At 34.1% G+C, this 23,070-nt stretch overlaps 1 protein-coding gene across 1 annotated transcript in view; it reads left to right on the plus strand.

Moving 5' to 3' along the window:
• Positions 1 to 23,070, plus strand: part of tw (Protein O-mannosyl-transferase 2) — a 303,353-nt gene that overhangs the window by 137,077 nt on the left and 143,206 nt on the right. Inside the window, exon 11 of the mRNA XM_090399620.1 lies at positions 9,199 to 9,338. Within this exon, the coding sequence (XP_090255746.1) occupies positions 9,199 to 9,338 (140 nt within the window). The remainder of the gene's footprint in view (positions 1 to 9,198; positions 9,339 to 23,070) is intronic.

Raw genomic sequence — 23,070 nt, forward strand, 5'->3', positions numbered from 1 at the left:
ATGCAAAAGGTATCGTTGTTTCGAAACTATTCCTGATGCTGAATGAAAAATAATTATTCATGATTTTAACTTATTAGGGAACTATAATGACCAAAACTCTTATTTAAGTGGACTAATTACAATCCTTCCCGTAATGAGAAAGCATCCTAGAAAAGGAGTTGATGTGAGGGTGAACACGGCTTCATTTGCTTTTCATGTAAGATTACTGCAAGGTGGTGATGAGTGGAATAGCGAAGATGTCAGAATTTGCCGTAAAGCATTTATTTCTTTGCATGATATATCTGAAGAACAAGTGAAAAGGATTAAAAACTGTTTGATAAATACTGGTCAGTCACCTAAAGATGGGCGTGGTAAACACCTAAACAGACCCCACAAAATTTCAGAAGAGACTAAGAACAAATAACAGTTTTATTAAAAATCTGAAGGGACGAAAATCCCATTATTCGCTAAAAGAAACCCAAAAATTATACCTTTCAGAGGATTTGAATATTTCAGAAGTTCATTTAATGTACATACAAAATAACCCAGAAAATAAAGTATCTTATGAAACATTCCGAGGAATTTTTGAAAATAATTTTAATATCTCTGTTGGTTATCCTAGAAAGGATACATGTAGCAGGTGTGATCTATTAAAGGGGGAAATTTCCGTTTTGGAAGAAAAAATTAAATCTTGTGCTGATTTAGATGCTTTGAAAGAAATCACAAATCAGAAAAAGCAAAAAGACACACAGTATAAGGTACATTTGACAAAAGCAGAAAGTTTTTATTCCTTAAAGAGACTTTATTGCAAACGTTCACTTAAAAATTCAGCTCTCGAAGCTGTCGCGATGGATTTTCAAAAAAATTTGCCTTGTCCAAATATTACAACTAATGACGTATACTACAAACATCAACTTAACTTCATAAGCTTTAACATCCATATTCTTTCAAATTCACGATCTGTATTTTATACTTATGATGAATCAGTCACAAAGAAAGGAGCGGATGATGTTTGTTCAATGTTATTCCATTTCATGTACAACATTTTGCCTTTAGATGTTAAAGAACTTGTAATCTTTTGTGACTCATGTGCTGGTCAAAATAAAAATTTTACTGTTTTCCGAATGCTTCACTTTTTAGTAACAAAAAAGAAAGAAAGATTTGATGTTGTAAAGATGATATTTCCTATTAGAGGGCATTCTTACTTAGAATGTGATAAAAATATGGGGTTGTTAAACCAAAAACTTACACTGAAACTCCGGACGACTGGAGAAAAGTTTTACGTATCAGTCGAGATAAATCTATACCTTTTGAAGTGATTGACTGCGGAAAGGATTTTGATTTCCAAAATTGGACAGATCATTTATCGCCTTTGTATAAAGCGAAATGCCCTTTTCCCACGACCAATTCGTATGCTGCAAATTTTAAAGGACAAAAAACCTACAGCGATATTTTACAAGTCGGCTTATTCCGGGGCATATGAAAGTGCATCTATTGTAAAGAAAACTATAAAGAATAAGAAGCATAAAAAAATAAATAACAGAGATATTGTGCTACAGAGCTTATACACTGCCAAAGTACCCATAAAGTTAGCAAAGTATAACGACCTACTCCACCTGTCTCAATTTTTAGAGCGGCCAAATTCAAAAAAATTTTACAAAGACTTGCTGTATAATGATGCTCCAGAGGGTGGCGATGACGGCAACGTTGATGACCATCCAATAGATGATTGAAATAAATGATTATTTTAAAACTACAATATTTTAACTACTTAAATTTTTATTACTTTTTATCATATTTCATTTTTTGTGTATTATTGCTTACTTAATAAAGAAGCACTTACCAACCTTAGTATAATAATTCCCTTAGTACCTATTATCTTTAAAACAAGGGATGCGATCTGATCATTATTTATAAATTAAATAATTAATTAATTAAAAAATCAGATGTTACCAATCCGATTAATAAAAAAATGTGCATAACAACCATTTTTTTATATAGGCACCAACGTAGCTGGAATTTACCGGAGAAAAACCACTTCAGTCTGGCCATTTCGACAAAAAGGCCATTATTTGCCATTTGTTTTTTTTTTTAATTTTTAAGTACTATTTAAATTAATTATGCTTAATATACATGAATGCACCATATCCATTATTTTTTTATTTTGTTATGCTATGTTTACTTGCATTTTGACAAGGAAAATTTAATTATGTTTTTTTTGGAAGTCAATATTGTGGACTAAAGTTGTTTTTCCCCTGCACCCGTCAATTCTTTGATGCTATGATTAAGTCTAAACTCTTGTTCCTCATGTTATCTCCACCACATACTGCTTAAAATTGGGTATAGGAACCAGATTCAAATACTTTCTAGTTGTCCCTTAAGAAGTCCAATAATTCAATTATCTTAGCACTGCATGCTGCTAACTCTGCCCAGTTTATATCACAATAGCTGGACACAATAAGTTCCAGTACTAATTCTTTGCTAACAGGAAAATTGAAAATTAAGTGAAAAGAAAACTAAAAAATTATTTACTGATATTTTTCCTTCATAGTGTAATAATGTTTTTTGGAATAAGAATGAAAAATTAAGCATATAACACAGTTTATTAACCATCCCTTTATTATAAAAGTATAAAAATAGGTAAAATGTATATGATAATTTTTAATTAAAATTTTATATAGCAAATAAATATATATATATATATATATATATATATATATATTTGAAAAAAATAGATTTAATGACTCCAAGACCGAGATAACATATAAAGATTTTAATGATAAATACTACTAGTTTCAGCATATAGCAGCCTTCTTCAGGTATTTATAAAGGAAAGGAATACTAATAAACATTGAATTATTTAAACAAACTGGAAATTACAGGTATACAAATTGCCTCACATAATCGATACATAAAAACGTTGTATTTTTTCAAGTTGTTCCAACTGGCGTGCCATTGTTTGTTGCAATTGTGCGTGCAGGTTCACGTGAACGCCAATATTGAATAACTGCAGCATGGCTATCTGGGATGTTATAACTTAAATTATTGTTTAAGTGGACCGGGTTCAGTAGGATTTCCCTTGCTTCTACGATTTTTCTTTCAAACTCATCTTCACAGCGAAAAATATTTTCTGATCTATTCATGTGAGGCAATTTGTACCTGTAATTTCCAGTTTGTTTAAATAATTCAATGTTTATTAGTATTCCTTTCCTTTATAAATACCCGAAGAAGGCTGCTATATGCCGAAACTAGTAGTATTTATCATTAAAATCTTTATATGTTATCTCGGTCTTGGAGTCATTAAATCTATTTTTTTCAAATGTATAACAACCGAGTAAAAGCCACACACACACATTTATATATATATATATATATGAGGGTGGTCTGAAAAGTTCTCGGCCTCGACCATAGATGGCAACACTATCGGCATGATTTTTTTTTGTTGGTACATTTGTCATAAGCATCCATGTGAAATTGCAAGTCATTCTATCAAGTAATTTGTTTTATACAGCTGTCTGAAGCAAAAGTGTTGTTTATATCCCTTGAAATGGATAAAATTGAGTATCATGCGGTTATAAAATTCTTTGTAAAAGAGGGTTTAATGCCAGAAGAAATTCATTTGAAGTTCATAAAAGTTTATGGGATCTTCTTCTTTGTTTTCGACAGTTAAGAAATGGGCTGCCGAGTTTAAACATGGCGATACCAGCCTTGAAGATGATCCACATGAAGGACATCCAAAAAGTGTAACAACACCAGAAATCATTGATCAAGTGCACGATATGGTATTGGATGACTGGCGAGTCAAAGTGCGCAAAATTGCTGAGATGATAGGCATTTCAAAAGAATGTGTAGGATATATTTTACATGGAGAATTGCAAATGAAAAAGCTTTGCTGAAGATGGGTGCCACACTTGCTCACAGCAGATCAAAAACACACTCGCATGAAAATCTCTGAACGGTACTAGGAACGTTTTAACAAGAATAAAACTAATTTTATGCATCAATTTATTACTATGGCTGAAACTTGGATTCACAATTACACACCAGAATTCAAACAACAGTCAAAACAGTGGACAGAACCGGTTGTTCAGTGCCAAAGAAGACAAAGTCGGTTCCATCAGCAGGAAAGGTCATGGCATCAGTGTTTTGGGATGCTAAAGACATTTTGTTTATTAATTATCTTGAAAAGGGTAAAACAATAACTGGGGAATATTATTCTAATCTTTTAACTAGACTAGACGAAAAAATTAGTGAGAAAAGACCCAGTTTGCAGAAGAAAAAAATCATCTTTCATTAGGACAATGTATCTGCCCACAAAGGTGTTTTGGCAATGGGAAAATTAAGGGATTTGCACTATTGAATTGTTGGAGCATCCACCCTATTCCCCAGATTTGGCTTCCTCTGACTTCTGTCTCTTACCAAAACTAAATCTCTTTCTCGCTGGCAAACATTTTTCTTTGAATCAAGAGGTGATTGCAGCTGTAGAGGGGTGTTTTGCAGATCTTACTGAGAACCACTACAGGGACAGGATAATGGCACTGGAGAATCGCTGGAATAAATGCATTAGTCTTAATGGAGATTATGTTGAAAAATAAAAATAATTTTGAAATTATAAATTCCTTTTTTTCATTGTTAGGCCGAGAACTTTTCAGATCACCCTCGTATACAGGGTGTTCGGGATAAATTTGACATATTTATAATTAATTATATTTTTCCGTAAGTTACATGTATTAACACACACTTCTCTTCATTTAAAAGTTTGGACCCTTCTTCATTCATATACAAGATGTCAGAAAGGATGGATAGCTGGAACCCACCTGAATCATGGAAGAGAATAACTTGTATCATGATGATTCGTGCCCGCCATCAAAATAAGGATATTACGACTGCTGCCCAATGCTCCCTGAATACAGTAAAAACAATCAGGCATGAACTAGAGACTTGCAATGGTGACTACGAGGATGTAGCAAGAAGAAAGATCCCTAGCAGACGATCTGATTGCGTTCATACAGCAGAATTCCTCGCAAATCTGCAGGAACAGGTGTTGAAGAACCCTGGCATTGGAATTCGGGCTTTGTTCGTGGAGTTGCTAACTGTAGTCAAGCCCTGGATAACAAGGGTAGCCAATGGTAGGCCGTATGTATGGCAGCAGGATTCGGCCCCTTGCCACACCTCTGGGAAAAGTCAAAAATGGTTGTCTGAAAATTTCTACGACTTCACCAGTCCAAATGTTTGGCCTCCAAACTCCCCAGACCTTAACCCCATGGATTATTTTGTATGGGGCGCAGTTGAAAAAGACACCAATCGCACTTCCAGTAATACAAAAGCCCAGTTAATGGATAAAATTAAAACAGTTTTTGCGGCCCTTCCCAGGGAGACTGTAGCATCAGCTTGTTCGAGGTTCCGAAGCAGAATTGAAGCTGTGATCGATGCTAATGGTGGTTATTTTGAGTAAATCTTGTTGATAGTATTGTAATTAACTCTGCCTGTAATGTTTTTTTGTCAATTCATTAAATTTAATAGATACAAAGAAGATTTTCTTTTTCCTTACGAAACTGTCAAATTTATCCCGAACACCCTGTAGCAAATATTTTAACAATAGTCATAGTGAACAATGTAAATTTCAGTCAGTAACTAAGCCTATTTACCTACTGGGTAAATGTGTGAAAAATTATTGAATATTATAAATTTCTAAATGTACTGCATCCTTATGTTATGTCGCACATTACTGTCAATAAAGGGTGGTATGCCATACCTTATGTACCATCCCAAAATTAGCACTACTTGTCACCATCTGTATTTCTTGGTCCATAGCAACATTTAACTAAATATCTTGTTTAATATACCATCTTGTGCTCTATATACTCAGTCATTAGTGTCATTTCCATTCTGATTCTTTATCCCAAGAGAGCAAAGTTCATTTCTTATCATGAGTAACACCTCACCCATCGCATTTACTTTTTCTGTCTTGCCATGATATGATATACCCTTCAATTTCTATACCTGTCAGAACATCTTCTTCAGTTAACTAAGTTTCACTGATACAACAATCTCTGAGAGACTGAGTCAGTCAACATCACAAACTCATTCCCTTTATTCTTAATGCTCCTGGCATTAGGAATAATATACAGAAAAACTAGTGTCAACCTAATGGCAGTTTTCATTTCTTGGTACACAGAAAAACAACTCATATTTGTAAATATATTAAATAAATAAATAATACCTCTTTTAAATAAATAATTGTCCTTTATCATGGCTGCTTTTATCTCTAATGAATAAAATACCAAAGATGGGTTGTTTAGCCAGATTAGTGTAGAAAAGCATCACATTTACATTCTTCTTTATGAGGCTGATAAGTCCGGTTTGGCCAGCCATGCCAGCTATGCACTACTAGGCATAGAATTCACTGTGTACTTCAGTTTCATTATTTTTTACATTGGCATCTGTTACATTCTGTTACTGTTTTTTATTATCATGTTCTTTGCTTATATCTTGATATTTAATTCCATTGTAGGGTTATAATGCTAAAATTTTGCAATTATTAAATAACCGTCATTCTGTTACTATTTTTTATCACTTTTTACATGAAAGATTACATAAAGTTGTAAAGCCCATATTCACAGACCAAACCTTAAAATATAATATATATGACCATCTTAAAGTTTCCTAATTTTGGGAAGTCCTCCCAAGTAACTCCTCATCCTTGTGTTTTATGAATTTATGTTTATTTTAATTTTTTTTATTTAAATTCTAATGGTTGTAGATGGAGTTATCTTCCTGCAGCTAATAGCATAAGTGTTTAAGGATATAAAGTTGGTGAAGTGGATAAGAGGGTGGTTGATGGAGAGATACCAGACTATACTTTATTTGGGAGTAGAGTCCAGTAGAAGGCTTATAACTAGTGGCATGCCACAAGTCTCTGTTCTTTGGCTGCTACTATTTAATTTGTACATTAGGTTTAGAGGGCATATTGAAAACTGGTTAAAACAGCCCATCAGATTACTTGTTTACTGACGTATACTCTGACGAGCAGAGACAATCAGGTTATTATAGCTCCTTATAGAGCCATAGTAAGACTCTATCTTAAGTTTGATCCCATGGCGTTGGTTGTTGATGGGTAGAACATCAGCAGTGCATCGAAGTATTTAATATTGCACACATTCTGGAGTTCAAAGAATAAATAAAGTGTGGGTGAAGTGCATGTGGAATCTTATTAAGCAAAAGAATCTTAAGAAAAAGATGTTATGGGAGGAATACCATGTGTATGAAGATAATGTCAGTTCTGAAAATTATAAGGTACAAGAGAATTACAACTTGTAGAGAAAGCTAAGCATGAGTATGAAAAAAAAAGAGAAAAAAAGATTCTGCAAACTAAAGCTAACCCAAAAATTCTAATGTAAAGATATGACCTGATAACATGAGAAACTTAAACTTTTCTTTAAAAAAATATGGATGCTTGATAAACAGATGATGAACATCCTTTCTTTTAGTGTTGCACGGTGATCAGCATTCATTTTAGAAATTATGGACTTTAAAACCATGTTATAAATAGCTATTTTTAATTTCCTGACATTTCGACCTTCATATTAAGGTCATCATCTGGAATATATACAAATATACAAGGAAAAGCTGAGTTACATTTCACACAGTAAGCTGAAGAAACAACGATTTGATCACCAGTTATTCTACTGGCATGATCTCTAGTGAAAAAAATAAAAAATAAATAAATAAAAAAAAATACAGATAAAATTACAAATTAATTAATTATTTTGAAACTACATCAAAGCTAAATTCTATTTAAGATAACGAGAGAAACATTCTTTCTTATAGATAGTTTTCTTACAGTAACAATGATATCTTATTTTTAACATTACAATTGTTATATTAGATTTAAGATTCAGGATTATCTACAGTCCTGTTTATAGTTAACTCTTGGGGAGAAAGGTTCTGTGGGTTGAATATGTGCCTTCCATATGCTTGGGATTTTTAGGCCATCATTATTGTTCAGATTGGGGTGATTGATAAGAATCTCACAGGCTTCCTTAAATTTGCATTCATACCATGTTTTGGTGTGATGTAAACAACTGGTGCTTTTCCAATCAATTCTATGTAAAGTGTTCAGGGCATGATCAGAAAGTCCAGCTTCACCATAGTTATTATATTTAATGTGTCATTTATGTTCCTTTTGTCTGATAGGAATCATGCATCCTATTTCCCCTATATATATGGTAGATTACAGGTGCAATAAATACGGTATACTCCAGGGCAGGCCAGCAGAGGGAGTGGGTCTTTGGATGAGTTGAGTAAGCTTTTTAATTTTGTAGGCGGTTTAAAGGTGGCTTGGAAGTTGTATTTCTGTAGTATTCTGTTTATTTTATCTGATCTCCCTTTAATGTAAGGAATGGTTATAGTTTTACTGTAGTCTGGTTTATCTTTGTATTTTATTGAGGTCTTGTAGAGAATTTTGTTAATAGTATTTTGGCTGTAACCATTTTTTAGAAAAGTATTGCTGATAACTTTAAATTCATCTTTCAGTGCTTGTTCATTGGAGCAGATCTTCAAAGCCCTGTTTTTTAGAGTATTAATGACACCTAGTTTTTGTGTTTGATAAAAGGATATTGGATGGATAATGAGACCGGAACAGACCAATATGGTCTATACCCGTATTTAGTGTTATGATGAGGATGATAGTTTTTGTGTTTGGTAGTGGTAGGAGTTTATGTGTATATATTGGCCAGTATGTGTCGGTTTCTGGTAAACAGTGAAGGAAAGACTTCACTGTATGAACATTAACATACTAATATTTAAAAAAGTTAATAAAATCTGAATCCTGAAACTATCAAAGAATAAACTTATGTTCTTCATTATATCTTTGATGATATCTGTGTATAAGATTTCCTTACTAACCAGTAATTAACCAATGTTTATGTGTTTCATAACTATGAATGCCTCTCCTCTCCCTCCATGTGCGCATTGTTAGGACAGCTGATCAGAGATGCGTTTCAAGGTTTTGAGTCTGATTATGTACAGTACCAAACCTCTGCTTATCTGACATGTGGGCAATCTTTTATTGAATGACATAAGATCTGCATATAATTACTCTGCCTTTCTGAATTTAGTGGTTACAGTTATAAATTGTTAGTGTAAAAACTTGCTTTTACATTTTGAACATTTATGTGTTTCATCGAAATGCATTTGAAAAATTTTTAAATGTTTCAGGTGACAGCCTATTCCCATAAAGATGATAATAATAAATGGATGATAAAACGATTTGATACACAGCCTAACTCTGCCAGTGAAAAAGAAACAACAATAGAATTAGTTCATAATGGTGATTTAATAAGGCTGGAACATTTAGTGTATGTATATTACTTATTGATAACTTTTTCTGACTTAAGGTAATATGAAATTTTAATCTGTTGTGCATTTAGTCTTTTTCCTGTCCTGGTTTTAGGACCTATTTCTCATTTCATTGCATTGGTATATAACACATTGAAAGTTATATCTAACATAAAGTAAAATAAAATTTTAATTTTAACTAAATATATTTGTTGTCCATATATACCACCCATGTATGTACATGGACATATGCATACCATGAAATCGAGGTGACAAATTTGTGCATAATTATTCATATGCTGGTTGATTAAGACCTTATACAATGCAAATATAACCTCTTTGCTTCCAGATGTCAAGTTTCTCTTTATTATAGTCATAATCTGATGTCATGACTTAACAAGTTGATCCAAATGAAAAACTTTTGATCTCTGTCCATCACTCCCAGATCTCTCACTTCTTCCACCTCCTTTAAAAGTTCTTCACCAATTTTTATGCCATTCATCCCATCTTTGTATACCAAATAAAATCTTATATTGTGCAGCATTAAACTGGCAGACCAATCACGTTGCCCACTCATACAGTCTGTTCAGATTCTCATGTAAGGCTACAACACCTTCTAAAATCCTCAATATTCTCCCCATTTGCATCATCTATAAACAGTTGCTTATCTCTACAGTTAAACATGTTCCAGTATTATTAGTATAAAAGATAAACAATAACTGCCACAAAAATAGTTTGGCAAGGAAATCTTGAACTTTGATTCAAAATTTCCTTACCAAATACTGTTGCATTTTAGGTTTGGGAAAACTCAGTAGTCTGAGACTTGACAGCCAAGTCTAGCATAGATGTGAAGGCTGAGTATGAGTCTAAAAATTTTAGACTCATACTCAAAAATTAAATAAAATAATCAAAAATTATTTTATTTAATAAATTACAGATGTGTACATATCCATACTTGAAGTAGAAAAAGCCCAAAATGTGGAAAGGCAGCTGGAGTAGATGATAGCTGGCCTGGTTGGCCGAGTGGTTATTGTATTCACTCTCCAGCCAAAAGGCTGTAGGTTCGAATCCCACAGTGGGCATGGATGCTCGTGATTGTCTGTGAAAATACTAGTGGGCAGTAGATGGCATTGGTGTAGATGATGTGGTTTGCTGTAGTTGGTGGAGACGGAGAGTTGTAGAGCAGGCTCCCTCCATCAATAAGTCTTTGGACTCCCTGGAGGTGTCACATAATAATATAATGATATTTGACCAGAAATGCTCAAGTATGGAGGTATAAAAGTCTTACAGTGGCTGCACTGCATAGTTCAGAAGGCCTAGACAGAGGGATGAATTTCAGATGATTGGAGTAGAGCTCTCATAGAACCCATATACAAAAAGGGAAATAAAATTGAATGTGAGAATTACAGAGGTATTTCCCTACTGAGTGTTCCTAGTAAGATTTATACAAGTATACTTGAGAAAAACGGTTGAGAAGGATTGTGAAAGGGAAGCTTGGTGAAGAACAAGATGGATTCAGGCCAAATAACAGCTGTCAGGATCAGATCTTCACTTTATGAAAATAGTCGAGAAATTATGGGAATATGACAAAGATCTGTATTTGGGTTTTGTAGATCTGGAAAAGGCATATGATAAGGTGCCAAGAGAGAAGCTATTCAAAACACTACATTTGTATGGTGTCAATGGAGCATTATATCAAGCAATATTTAGTCTTTATTTGAGTTGCAAGTCAGCAGTTAGAATTGAAGACAGTACAAGAAGATGGTTTAATGTTAAATCTGGTATCAGACAAGGATGTACATTATCTCCTCAGCTATTCATTATCTATATGAATCACATTATGAAGGAAAGTGGTATTAAACTTGATATCAAAATTGGAAATGCTAATCTCAGCTCTTTACTTTATGCAGATGATGTTATACTTATAAATAAATCCAGCACAAGTCAGCAATAATCCCTCACTAAATTGAATGACTGTTGTAATAGATATGGTATGAAAGTCAGAAACAACAAGACAAAGACAATTAAAATAGATAGAAGCATTGTCTCAAGCATTGTGAATGAAGAACCTATAGAACAAGTAAAACATTTCAGCTACTTGGGCATGATTTTTAGTGAAAATGGTAAATGAAATATGGAAATAGACAATAAAATAAACAAAGCTGGTATGATAGGTAGGCAACTGAATAAATTTATATGGAATAAGAGAGAAATTAGTCAAAACACTAAATTAGCTATCTTCAAGGCAGTGTTCAAACCAATTTTAACTTATCTATCTGAGATTTCGGGTTAGAAGTAAAACACTTGACAAAAGACTGGAGACCGTAGATATTAAAATCCTGAGAAAGATTAGAGTCGTGATGGCCATATCATATTAAAAATGAGGATATTAGGAAAGAACTTGACATCATTAGCATCCAGGAATGTGTTAGCAGAGCTAATCTTTGGTGGTATGGCCACTTAAACAGAATCGAAGAGGAAAGATTAGCAAAACAAATGTTCTCTGCCAGGTTGGCAAGAAAAAGACCCAGAGGAAGACCAAGATATAGGTGGATTGATAACAGTAAAAAGTGTCTTAGAAGCTAGAAATATAAGATCTGATAAAGTTGGAGTCTTGACAGGTAACAGATTAATTTGGAGGAAAATTGTAGATAGGAAGTTAGTGATGATGTAATTTTTTCATGTGGTACTATCATATCTTGTACACCCCTTGAAGGTACATGGCAGGAATTTGATGATGATGATTTACAGAATTTCTTTCTTTCTTTTTTTTTTTTGAAAATAATTTGAACATAAATAATTTACATTTGTAAATAATTTTGATTGATGAAACTGTAAATAACACAGCTTTTTTTGCATTTCATTTTAAAAATATATAAAGAGATAAAACTTTGATTTTACTTAAATGCAGCACAAAAATTTAGAACATAGACCTAGGATTACTTGGCAATTGTACAGATATCTTTTATCTGAATTATCAATGTTTATATTGATAAATTGAGTTTGTATAAAATGAAATGTGTTGTTATACTTCATTTGGAACAAAGGGATCTAAAAAAAAAAAGAGAGGTAACCATTTTTATTTACATTTTTATTTCTGTTTATAAATAATTACATTTTATTTTTATTCAAAAAATAAAATTTTAATGATTTTGATCAAACCTTTGTGTAAAAATTTGTTGTAGTTGAAAGTTTTCTTTTAGAATTTATTGATGATGTCAGCTGAATTTTATTTTATTTCACATTCTCAACCAGGAAGGATCTTATATAAATGTATAGTACTGTGGTGGGCTAAAATTTTTTTTTTTCTGTTTTTCCTTATATATATATATATATATATATATATATAATTACTCTATAAAACTAAGTCATATGCATGCAGATATAAAGGAGACTGCAAATATAAACTATGAAGTAGATTTATAAGAATATTTTTCTTAACATATATTGTTAAACTTTTTAATGTATTAATGAACTTTGAACATTGTTAAATGTTTGTAAGCCCAGCATTCTATGCTTGTTATCTTGAAAGTGCATAAGTAGAGGATCACTTGTACTTTACAGATAATACTTTATCTTTGGGCAGATAATACTAACATAAAAAAATTACACTAAAAACTTACGGAATGATTTAGATGACATAATAACAATGAATGAATTATTAAAGGACAATCTGAGTTAAATAAAAAATGGTAAGTCATCAGGAGAAAAGATGAGATAAACTGAGTTCTTTAAATTCACTGGGGAAAAATATCATCAGAGATTATTAAAATTTTTAAATAAAATATTTACAACTGGACAAATACTAATAGAATGGAATGCAAGTATAGTAACACTATTATTTAAAAAGGGGGAATAAATGAAAACCTGCTTATTCCTCTATAGGAATTAGTGGACCTGCTACAAAATATATAGCAGAATAATTAATGAAAAATTAAGAATATATATAGTGAAAAGATATTTTAGAATGTCAAAATGGATTTAGAATATGGATGCACACATGGTATTCCTCCCATGACATCTTTTTCTTAAGATTCTTTTGCTTAATAAGATTCCACATCCACTTCACCCACACTCTGTTTATTCTTTGAACTCTAGAACATATTTGACCTTCTTTGGTTGAAAATATCCCTTCCCCACTCAGTCAAATTCATTTGCTGTCTCTGTCACTCCCCTAATGTCATCAACCACTCTGAGCTCTTTAATTTCCTCTCCATAAAAATTGATTTTCTTTAGTCTCACTTTCCCAATAGCAAAATTTTGCTATTGAGAAAAAAATTAAAATTGTGGATATTAAAATCCTCCTAGGAGATTTTAATGTCCACAATACCAACTGGCTTTCCTTCTCCATTTACTCAGGTCTTGCAGGCATAGATGCTGAAACATTTGCTATGACTAACGACCTTACAAAAATTGTTCATGTCAACCAGAATACTGGTTAACCTGAACAACTCCCCCAAATATCCTAGATCTCTTCCTCACCTAAGACCCTTCCAGATACACAGTGAATATAGTTGACTCCCTAGGTAATTCTGACTACAATCTAGTGCTCATCTCCACTCCTATGCAACAACGCTTACACAACTACTTTCATAGAAGAGTAGTTTGGAATTATAACAGAGTCATGTGTGATAGCCTCCTCGACTTCTATGCCTCGTTCTGGCCTTCCAACCCAAACATATGTACCGAACTTATCACCAAAGTAATCCTCACTGGTGTGGAAACATACATTTCCCATGCTACTCTGAACTGCCATTCCCTAACTAAACCCAGGTTCTCCAAAAGATGTGTCAAGGCTGTACAAATGAAAAATCAAGCACACCGTAACTAGCTGAAATCAAGAACTCCATCCTCCTTTAGAGCTTATGCTCAAACCTGGAATAGATGCAAAAAATCTATCAATGCTTCCAAAACAGAGTTTGAAAGAGCAAAAAGCAAGAAACTAGCAGCCTGTCCAAATGGCACCCAAACCTTTTGGTCTCTCACCAAAGCAATTGGTCGTAACTTTTGCCCAACACTATTCCCATCCCTATTGAGTGATGATGCAATAGAACCAGATGGTTCTATTGCATCATCACTCATAGAAAAAGCCAATCTCTTGACTTCACAATTTGCTTCCAGCGCATACATAACTCATCATCATCATCAAATTCCTGCCATGTACCCTCACTTGGGTGTACAGGATATGATAGTACTACATGAAAAATTTACATCATTACTAACTTCCTATCTACAATTTTCCTCCAAATCAGTCACTTAATTGTCAAGACTCCAACATTATCAGATCTTATATTTCTATTGTCTAAGGCACTTTGTACCGTATCAATCCACCTATATCTTGGTCTTCCTCTGGTTCATCTTCCTGCCAACCTGGCAGAGAACATTTGTTTTGCTAATCTTTCCTCGCCTATTCTGTTAAATGACCATACTACCTGAGATTAGCTCTGTTAACGCATTCCTGGATGCTGAAAATATCAAGTTCTTTCCTAATATCCTTGTTTTTAATATGATATTGCCATTGATGCCATCTGTTCATGACTCTAATCTTTCTCAGGACTCTCATATCTGCGGTCTCTAGTCTTTGGTCAAGTGTTTTACTTCTCACCTAGCTCTCAGATCCATAAGTTAAAATTAGTTTCAACACTGTCTTGTATACAGCTAATTTAGTGTTTCAACTAATTTCTCTCTTATTCCATATGAATTTATTCAATTGACTGCAAGGATAAAAAAATCAGAACTCCCTGGTGGACACAGGAAGTTAAAGAGGCAGTGAAGGAAAAGAAGAAAGCATATCAAAAGTTCCTGGTAAATAAGTCAGCTTTTACTCTTACAGAATACAGAGACAAATGTAAGAAAGCTAAACAGTGTGTAAAACTAGCTAAACAAAAGTCATGGGAGGACTTTGGCAAGAATATAGAAAATAAATATCAAGAAGGTGGCAAAATATTCTGGAGGTTGTTGAAGAAGCTTAGGAATGGAGGAAAGAGTGCTGTAAAAGGAATTAGAGATGATAAAGGTGAAATGAAACAGGAGAAAAAGATATCCTTGAAGTATGGAGTAATTACTTTGAAAAACTGCTAAATGAAACAAGCAGTGATGACAGCACAGTGATAAAAAACACTGACCAGGCATGTAGTCAGGAATACATATCCATACTTGAAGTAGAAAAAGCCATCAAAGGCTTGAAATGTGGAAAGGCAGCAGGAGTAGATGATATTCGACCAGAAATGCTGAAGTATGGTGGTATAAGAGTCTTACAGTGGCTGCACTGCATAGTTCAGAGAGCCTGGACAGAGGTACGAATTCCCGATGATTGGAGTAGAGCTCTCATAGTACCCATATATAAAAAGGGAAATAAAACTGAATGTGAGAATTACAGAGGTATTTCCCTACTGAGTGTTCCTGGCAAGATCTATGCAAGTATACTTGAGAAACGGTTGAGAAGAATTGTGGAAGAAAAGCTTGGTGAAGAACAAGCTGGATTCAGGCCAAATAGAGGCTGTCAGGATCAGATCTTCACTTTACGACAAATAGTCGAGAAAGCATGGGAATATAACAAAGATCTGTATTTAAGTTTTGTCGATTTGGAAAAGGCATATGGCAAGGTGCCAAGAGAGAAGCTATTCAATACGCTGCAGTTATATGGTGTCAATGGGGCATTATATCAAGCAATACTTAGTCTTTATTTGAGTTGTGAGTCAGCAGTTAGAATTGAAGGAAGTACAGGAAGATGGTTTAATGTTAAATCTGGTGTGAGACAAGGATGTACATTATCTCCTCTGTTATTCATTATCTATATGGATCACATTATGAAGGAATGTGGTATTAAACCTGATATCAAAATTGGAGATGTTAATGTCAGCTCTTTGCTTTATGCAGATGATGTTATACTTCTAAATAAATCCGCTACAAGTCTGCAAGATTCTCTGACTAAATTGAATAGCTGTTGTAATAGATATGGTATGAAGATCAGCAATAAAAAGACAAAGACAATGAAAATAGGCAGAATCATTGAAAATGTCAACTGTGTTGTGAATGGAGAACCTGTGGAACAAGTAAAACATTTCAGCTACTTAGGCACAGTTTTTACTGAAGATGGTAAACTAAATATAGAAATAGACAACAGAATCAGCAAAGCTGGTATCGTGGGAAGTCAATTGAATAAATTCATATGGAATAAGAAAGAAATTAGTCGGAACACTAAATTAGCTGTATACAAGACTGTGTTCAAACCAATTTTAACTTATGGATCTGAGAGCTGGGTCAGAAGTAAAACACTTGACCAAAGACTAGAGACCGCAGATATGAGAGTCCTGAGAAAGATTAGAGGCGTGAACAGATGGCATCAATGGCAATATCATATTAAAAATGAGGATATTAGGAAAGAACTTGACATTGTCCGCATCCAGGAATGCGTTAGTAGAGCTAATCTCAGATGGTATGGTCACTTATATAGAATGGGAGAGGAAATATTAGCAAAACAAGTGTTCTCTGCCAGGTTGGCAGGAAAACGACCCAGAGGAAGACCAAGATATAGGTGGATTGATACGGTACAAAGTGCCTTAGACGATAGAAATATAAGATCTGATAATGTTGGAGTCTTGACAATTAAGTGACTGATTTGGAGGAAAATTGTAGATAGGAAGTTAGTAATGATGTAATTTTTTCATGTAGTACTATCATATCCTGTACACCCCTTGTGGGTACATGGCAGGAATTTGATGATGATGATGATGATGATAATGACTTCCTACCATACCAGCTTTGTTGATTCTGTTGTCTATTTCTATATTTAATTTACCATCTTCAGTAAAAATCGTGCCTAAATAGTAAAATGGTATACTTGTTCCACAGGTCCTCCATTCACAACACAGTTGACATTTTCAATGATTCTGCCTGTTTTCATTGTCTTTGTCTTTTTATTGCTGACCTTCATACCATATCTATTACAACAGCTATTCAATTTAGTCAGAGAATCTTGCAGACTTGTAGTGGATTTATTTAGAAGTATAACATCATCCGCATAAAGCAAAGAGCTGACATTAACATCTCCAATTTTGATATCATGTTTAATACCACTTTCCTTCATAATGTGATCCATATAAATAATGAATAACAGAGGGGATAATGAACATCCTTGTCTCACATCAGATTTAACATTAAGCCATCTTCCTGTACTTCCTTCAATTCTAACTGCTGACTTACAACTCAAATAAAGACTAAGTATTGCTTGATATAATGCCCCATTGACACCATATAACTGCAGTGTATTGAATAGCTTCTCTCTTGGCACCTTGTCATATGCCTTTTCCAAATCGACAAAACTTAAATACAGATCTTTGTTATATTCCCATGCTTTCTCGACTATTTGTCGTAAAGTGAAGATTTGAACCTGACAGCCTCTATTTGGCCTGAATCCAGCTTGTTCTTCACCAAGCTTTTCTTCCACAATTCTTCTCAACCGTTTCTCAAGTATACTTGCATAGATCTTGCCAGGAACACTCAGTAGGGAAATATCTCTATAATTCTCACATGCAGTTTTATTTCCCTTTTTATATATGGGTACTATGAGAGCTCTACTCCAGTAATCGGGAATTCATCCCTCTGTCCAGGCTTTCTGAACTATGCAGTGCAGCCACTGTAAGACTCTTATACCACCATACTTCAGCATTTCTGGTCGAATACCATCTACTCCTGCTGCCTTTCCATATTTCAAGCCTTTGATATCTTTTTCTACTTCAAATATGGCTATGTATTCCTGACTGCATGCCTGGTCAGTGTTTTTTACCACTGTGCTGTCATCACTGCTTGTTTCATTTAGCAGTTTTTCAAAGTAATTATTCCATACTTCAAGGATATCTTTTTCTCCTATTTTCATGTCACCTTTATCATCTCTAATTCCTTTTACAGCACTCTTTCCTCCATTCCTAAGCTTCTTCAACAACCTCCAAAATATTTTCCACCTTCTTGATATTTATTTTCTATATTCTTGCTAAAGTCTTCCCATGACTTTTGTTTAGCTAGTTTTACACACTGTTTAGCATTCTTGCATTTGTCTCTGTGTTCTCTAAGAGCACGAGCTGACTTATTTGTACAGGAACTTTTGATATGCTTTCTTCTTTTCCTTCACTGCCTCTTTAACTTCCTGTGTCCACCAGGGAGTTCTGATTTTTTTATCCTTACAGACAATCTCACCACATGCCTCTCTGGCAGAATCAATCAATGTTTTCTTCAAAGCTTGCCACTGAATCTACAAGATTTGATTCCTGTTCTCAAACTCTTTCATTTTTTCTTCAATAATCTTTGTGTATTTTAGTCTACAGTTCACATCTGAGAGCTGCTCAACTTTTATTCGCTTTAAAACTTTCTTACATATTATTCTTTTCAATATGAAATTCAATTTTATCTTGCTCAAGACTAAATAGTGATCACTTCCAATTTCAAATCCTCTGTACCCTCTGGTGTCCTGCACCAGGGAGAAAATATCACTGTCAACAATAACATAGTCAATGAGACTTTTCTTATTCCTAGCTTCTTCTCTCCATGTGTATTCGTGCACATTTTTATGTTGGAACATGGTGTAAGTAATAACCAGTCCATGTCCTGAGCAGAAGTCCAACAGATATTTGCCATTATTGTTAGCTTTGCTCTTTTCTCCAAATTTTCCCAAAATATTTTTGTATGTCTCACAATCATTTCCTACTCTGCTATTTAGATCCCCAACAAGGACCAATTTTTCATTGTGTCAGTTGCTTTTTCTAAAGCCTCAAAAAATTCCTCCACTTCTACCTTAGTAGAACCTTCTGTGGGACCATAGGCACAAATAAGTCTCATTGTCCAGTTCCCCATTCTCATATTTGCCCACATTACTCTACTTGAGACTGACTGCCATTCAAGAAGATTAGCCTCGTATTTTGTGTTGAATACTATGGCTACTCCTTCTTTTCCTTGATTGTCATTGCCTGAATATAACATTTTGTATTTATTGCTCAGAAAGATCTCACTAGTTTTTGTCTTTTTTGTTTCAGTCATCCATATTATGTCAATCTGGTACTTATCTAATTCTTCAGCTAGCTCCATTTCTTTGCCATTCAGGCTTCTTACGTTGATAGTACCGATCTTTAACTATGGTGATGTTGAGTTGGGGTTTGTTTTCAGATTTGTTCCAGTAGCTGACTTTACGCTGTTCGCCCTGGTTCCCTGGCGAAAACAATGGGGGCCTTGTTTAACCGGGTGACCCCCCATCCGGCATGAAATTTTGTCATGTTGTACCATCATTTTTTATTTTGGTGTAACCAATAAGAATACAGTTTGGTCGGCTAAATCCCAAATTGCCAGTCCATCCTCGTTCGTTCAGTATCCAAGTAGATTCCCAACAGGGTGCACCACAAGAAGGTGAGGATTGGACATTAGGTGAGAAGCCCTGGTCGGTTCTCCGCATTCCTTTAATGGCTATGTGGCGGTCCTCTCTCAGTTATACAGCTTTGACTCTTAAGCACCAGGTTAATTGACACCTAATATCCTTTTTAATTTCCAAAATAGCATTGATTCTGTTTGTTGGGACAAGCTTCCTTATTCACAATTTCACTGATATTCCTTTTTGTTGCTACTGTGTTGTTCTTGTGAGACTAATGGTGGGACTGATTTGTGTAATCAGTCCCCATATGCAATCCTGCATAACATTTTAACATCAGACGCTCCTGAATTGGAGCTTCTGACCTAAAAATCTTGCATAACATTAGAAAAGGTAGCTTATTAAAGAAAAAGAAAATGTGGCTGTTGTTGAAGCAACAATAGAAACTGTGTAAACTGCTTACTAGGAAACAAATACTATATGTACAGAAATGTTTGATGATAATTTTGGGAAAACTGCAAAGCTAGTAATAGTAAGTACTTGTTGGATTTTTAACTAGTAATTACTATCATGTTCCAGCACAGAGAGAGGACATAAGAAATAATAAATATCTTATTGAATGTTGTTGTTGATAGTGATATGTTCATTTTGGTTCAGGATACAAGAATATACAGAGGTTAAAATGGCACAAGATTTAAAATGGAAAATGTTGAAAACAGGAACCAAACTCTGGAGAATCATTGGATAATCTGAAGAATATATTCATTGATTGATTCAGTTAGAAGATGCTTGCTATTTGCAAGGATAGAAAAATTTGCACTTCATGGTCTCAGGAAGTTAAACAAGCAATCCTAGAAAAATAAGAAATTGTATTGAAAATTCCTGGCAAGTGAGTCAGAATGTGTTCTGAGAAAAAAATAAAAAAATCAATACATAAGAGCTAATGTAAAAGTAGATAAACAAAATTCATAAGAAGACTTATAAGAATATAAAAGACATATATCATGAAAGCGGCAAAATGTCCCAGAGACTATTTAAAAATTTTAAACTTAGAAATAGAGGAAAGTAGTGTAAAATGAATCAGCAGTTATGAACTGACATAAAACTGAAGAAAAAGATATTCTGGATGTCTCAATAATTACTTTAAAAGATTGTTAAATGAGATAAGTGGTGATATGCTTTTTCTACCTCAAGTACTGATCTCAATATTTGAGGTACAAATCTACTAGAAATCTGAAATGTAGATAAGCAGTTGCAGTAAATGATATAGTTAGAAATGCTCAAATATGGAGATATAAAATTTTTATAGTGGCATTTGATTTGAGTAGAGCTCTGAATAGTCCTATCTAATGGGAATGAGGGATCTATAACTAAATATGAAAGTTACAGAAGAATTTTCCTATTGAGTGTTCCAAGTAAGATGCATGTAAGCATTCTAAGAGACTGATAAAATTTGGGGAAGAACAAACAGCATTAAGACCAAATCTTGATTATCAGAATCAGATTTTTGCTTTAAAATATATAGTTAAAAAATCATTGGACTATAACAAAGAGGTATGTTTAGTTTGTAGATCTGAAAAAAAAAAAAAAAAAGACAGGATAAGATGACTATAGAAAGCTTCAAACAAACTTCAGACTATATATTTCAAAGGAATGCTGAAAACAGATTGGAGCTTCTGACCTAATGTCCAGTCTGCACCTTCACATAGTGCACCTCATTAGTAAGTATCTACTAGGTACTGAATATATGAGGATGGGTTGGTATTTGAGACTTAGCTGACCAATTTTCTATTGGCTTAAACTGCAATTGTATGTGATGAGATTTCTTGGTGGCTGGGGCATTTCCTGGTTAAACAAGGCCTTGCTGCTTTTTGTCAGGGAACTAGGATGAACAGGGAAAAGTTAGTTACCGGAACAAGGTCCAACTCAACATCTAGGAGGAGAAGAAGAATAAACCCAATGTGAGAAGAACTGATGATAGGAACCTTCAATATAAAGAGTATTAATGGAAAGGAAATTGAACTGGTAGAAGAATGGAAAAAGTACCATGTGGACATAATTGGCATTACTGAGACAAAGACAAATAAACAGGAGAGGTGTTATTAAATAATAAGTGTAGGGTGTTATATTCAGACAATAATGATCAAAGAAAGAAAGGAGTAGCGATAGCATTCAATACCAAATATGAAGATAAACTTCTTGATTGGAAGCCAGTTTCAAGTAGAGTGATGTGGGCACACTTCAAAATGGAGAAATGGACAATGAAACTTATTTGTCCCATAGAAGCTACTTCCAAGGAAGAAGTCAAAGAATTTTTCGAGTCACTAAAACTGGCAACTGACAAACAAAATGAAAAAAGTAGTTTGAAAAAAAGGCTTTGAATCCTGCCATGGGCATGGATGTTAGTGATTGTCTGTGAAAATACTAGTGGTGGGGGTGGGCAATAGATGGCATTGGTGTAGACCAACACTACTGCCCACTACCACCACAAGTATTTTTCACAGACAATCACAAATATTCATGCCCATGGCAGGATTCAGAGCCTTTTTTCAAACTACTTTTTTCAAACATGCAGTTCACTGTAGTTGATGGATTTGAGTGGTGGAGATGGAGAGTTGTAGGTGCCCTCCCTCGATGAGTTTTTGGACTCCTTGGAAGTATCACGTAATAATAACAGTAATAATATACAAGTAGTCTGTCATGATGTTACGGCTTACTCACTAAAGGTGAGTGAGCTAAACCGTCACATAGAATGTGACGGTTTAGCTTGCATACAGTGACTTGAAATAGTCCCCCCCCCCCAAACCCACACACTAATGTTACCTTCATTTTGTTCATAAAGCACATAATTCATGAAATTGTCAGTACGTGTGAACCATATTTATGAATATATGTTGTATTTATACTGTGTATTGGTCAACATATATCATTCAACACAGTGCTTCTCTGTTGCTGATTCCAAGTCTGTTTCTTGCACTAATTGCATTATGAATAGTTGATGCATGGAGTTAGCAGGAAACCTGAATTAGCCTGAAATTGTAAGCAGTTATACAGCAATAGTGCAGTTGCTTACAATTCGTAGGCTTTCTTGCTTTCATTTTATGTTTTCTTTCATTCTTTGAGAAGTTGACTGTTTGAATTTGACTGCTGACAGGTTCCAGTTCTCATGGGCATATTAGAATTTGTTAACCAGCTTGTTAGTGAGTGATAACATTAGACATGTTTGAGGGCTTGATAACATTAGTTTAAGTTTTGTTCCATGCATTTCCAATTGATTTTGGGTATTTCATGCAGTGTGATAATTTACTGTAATCTGTTCTTAGAGATAAAATTAGGTCTATGTTATTCTTCAGATTATATATGTTATATTGAAGTAATTCTTATATCCTCTCTACCTT

This window comes from Typopeltis vanoorti, chromosome 10, assembly GCF_054136105.1.
Source record: "Typopeltis vanoorti isolate ZY-2024b chromosome 10, IOZ_Tvanoo_1.0, whole genome shotgun sequence".
Classification (NCBI taxonomy): domain Eukaryota; kingdom Metazoa; phylum Arthropoda; class Arachnida; order Uropygi; family Thelyphonidae; genus Typopeltis; species Typopeltis vanoorti.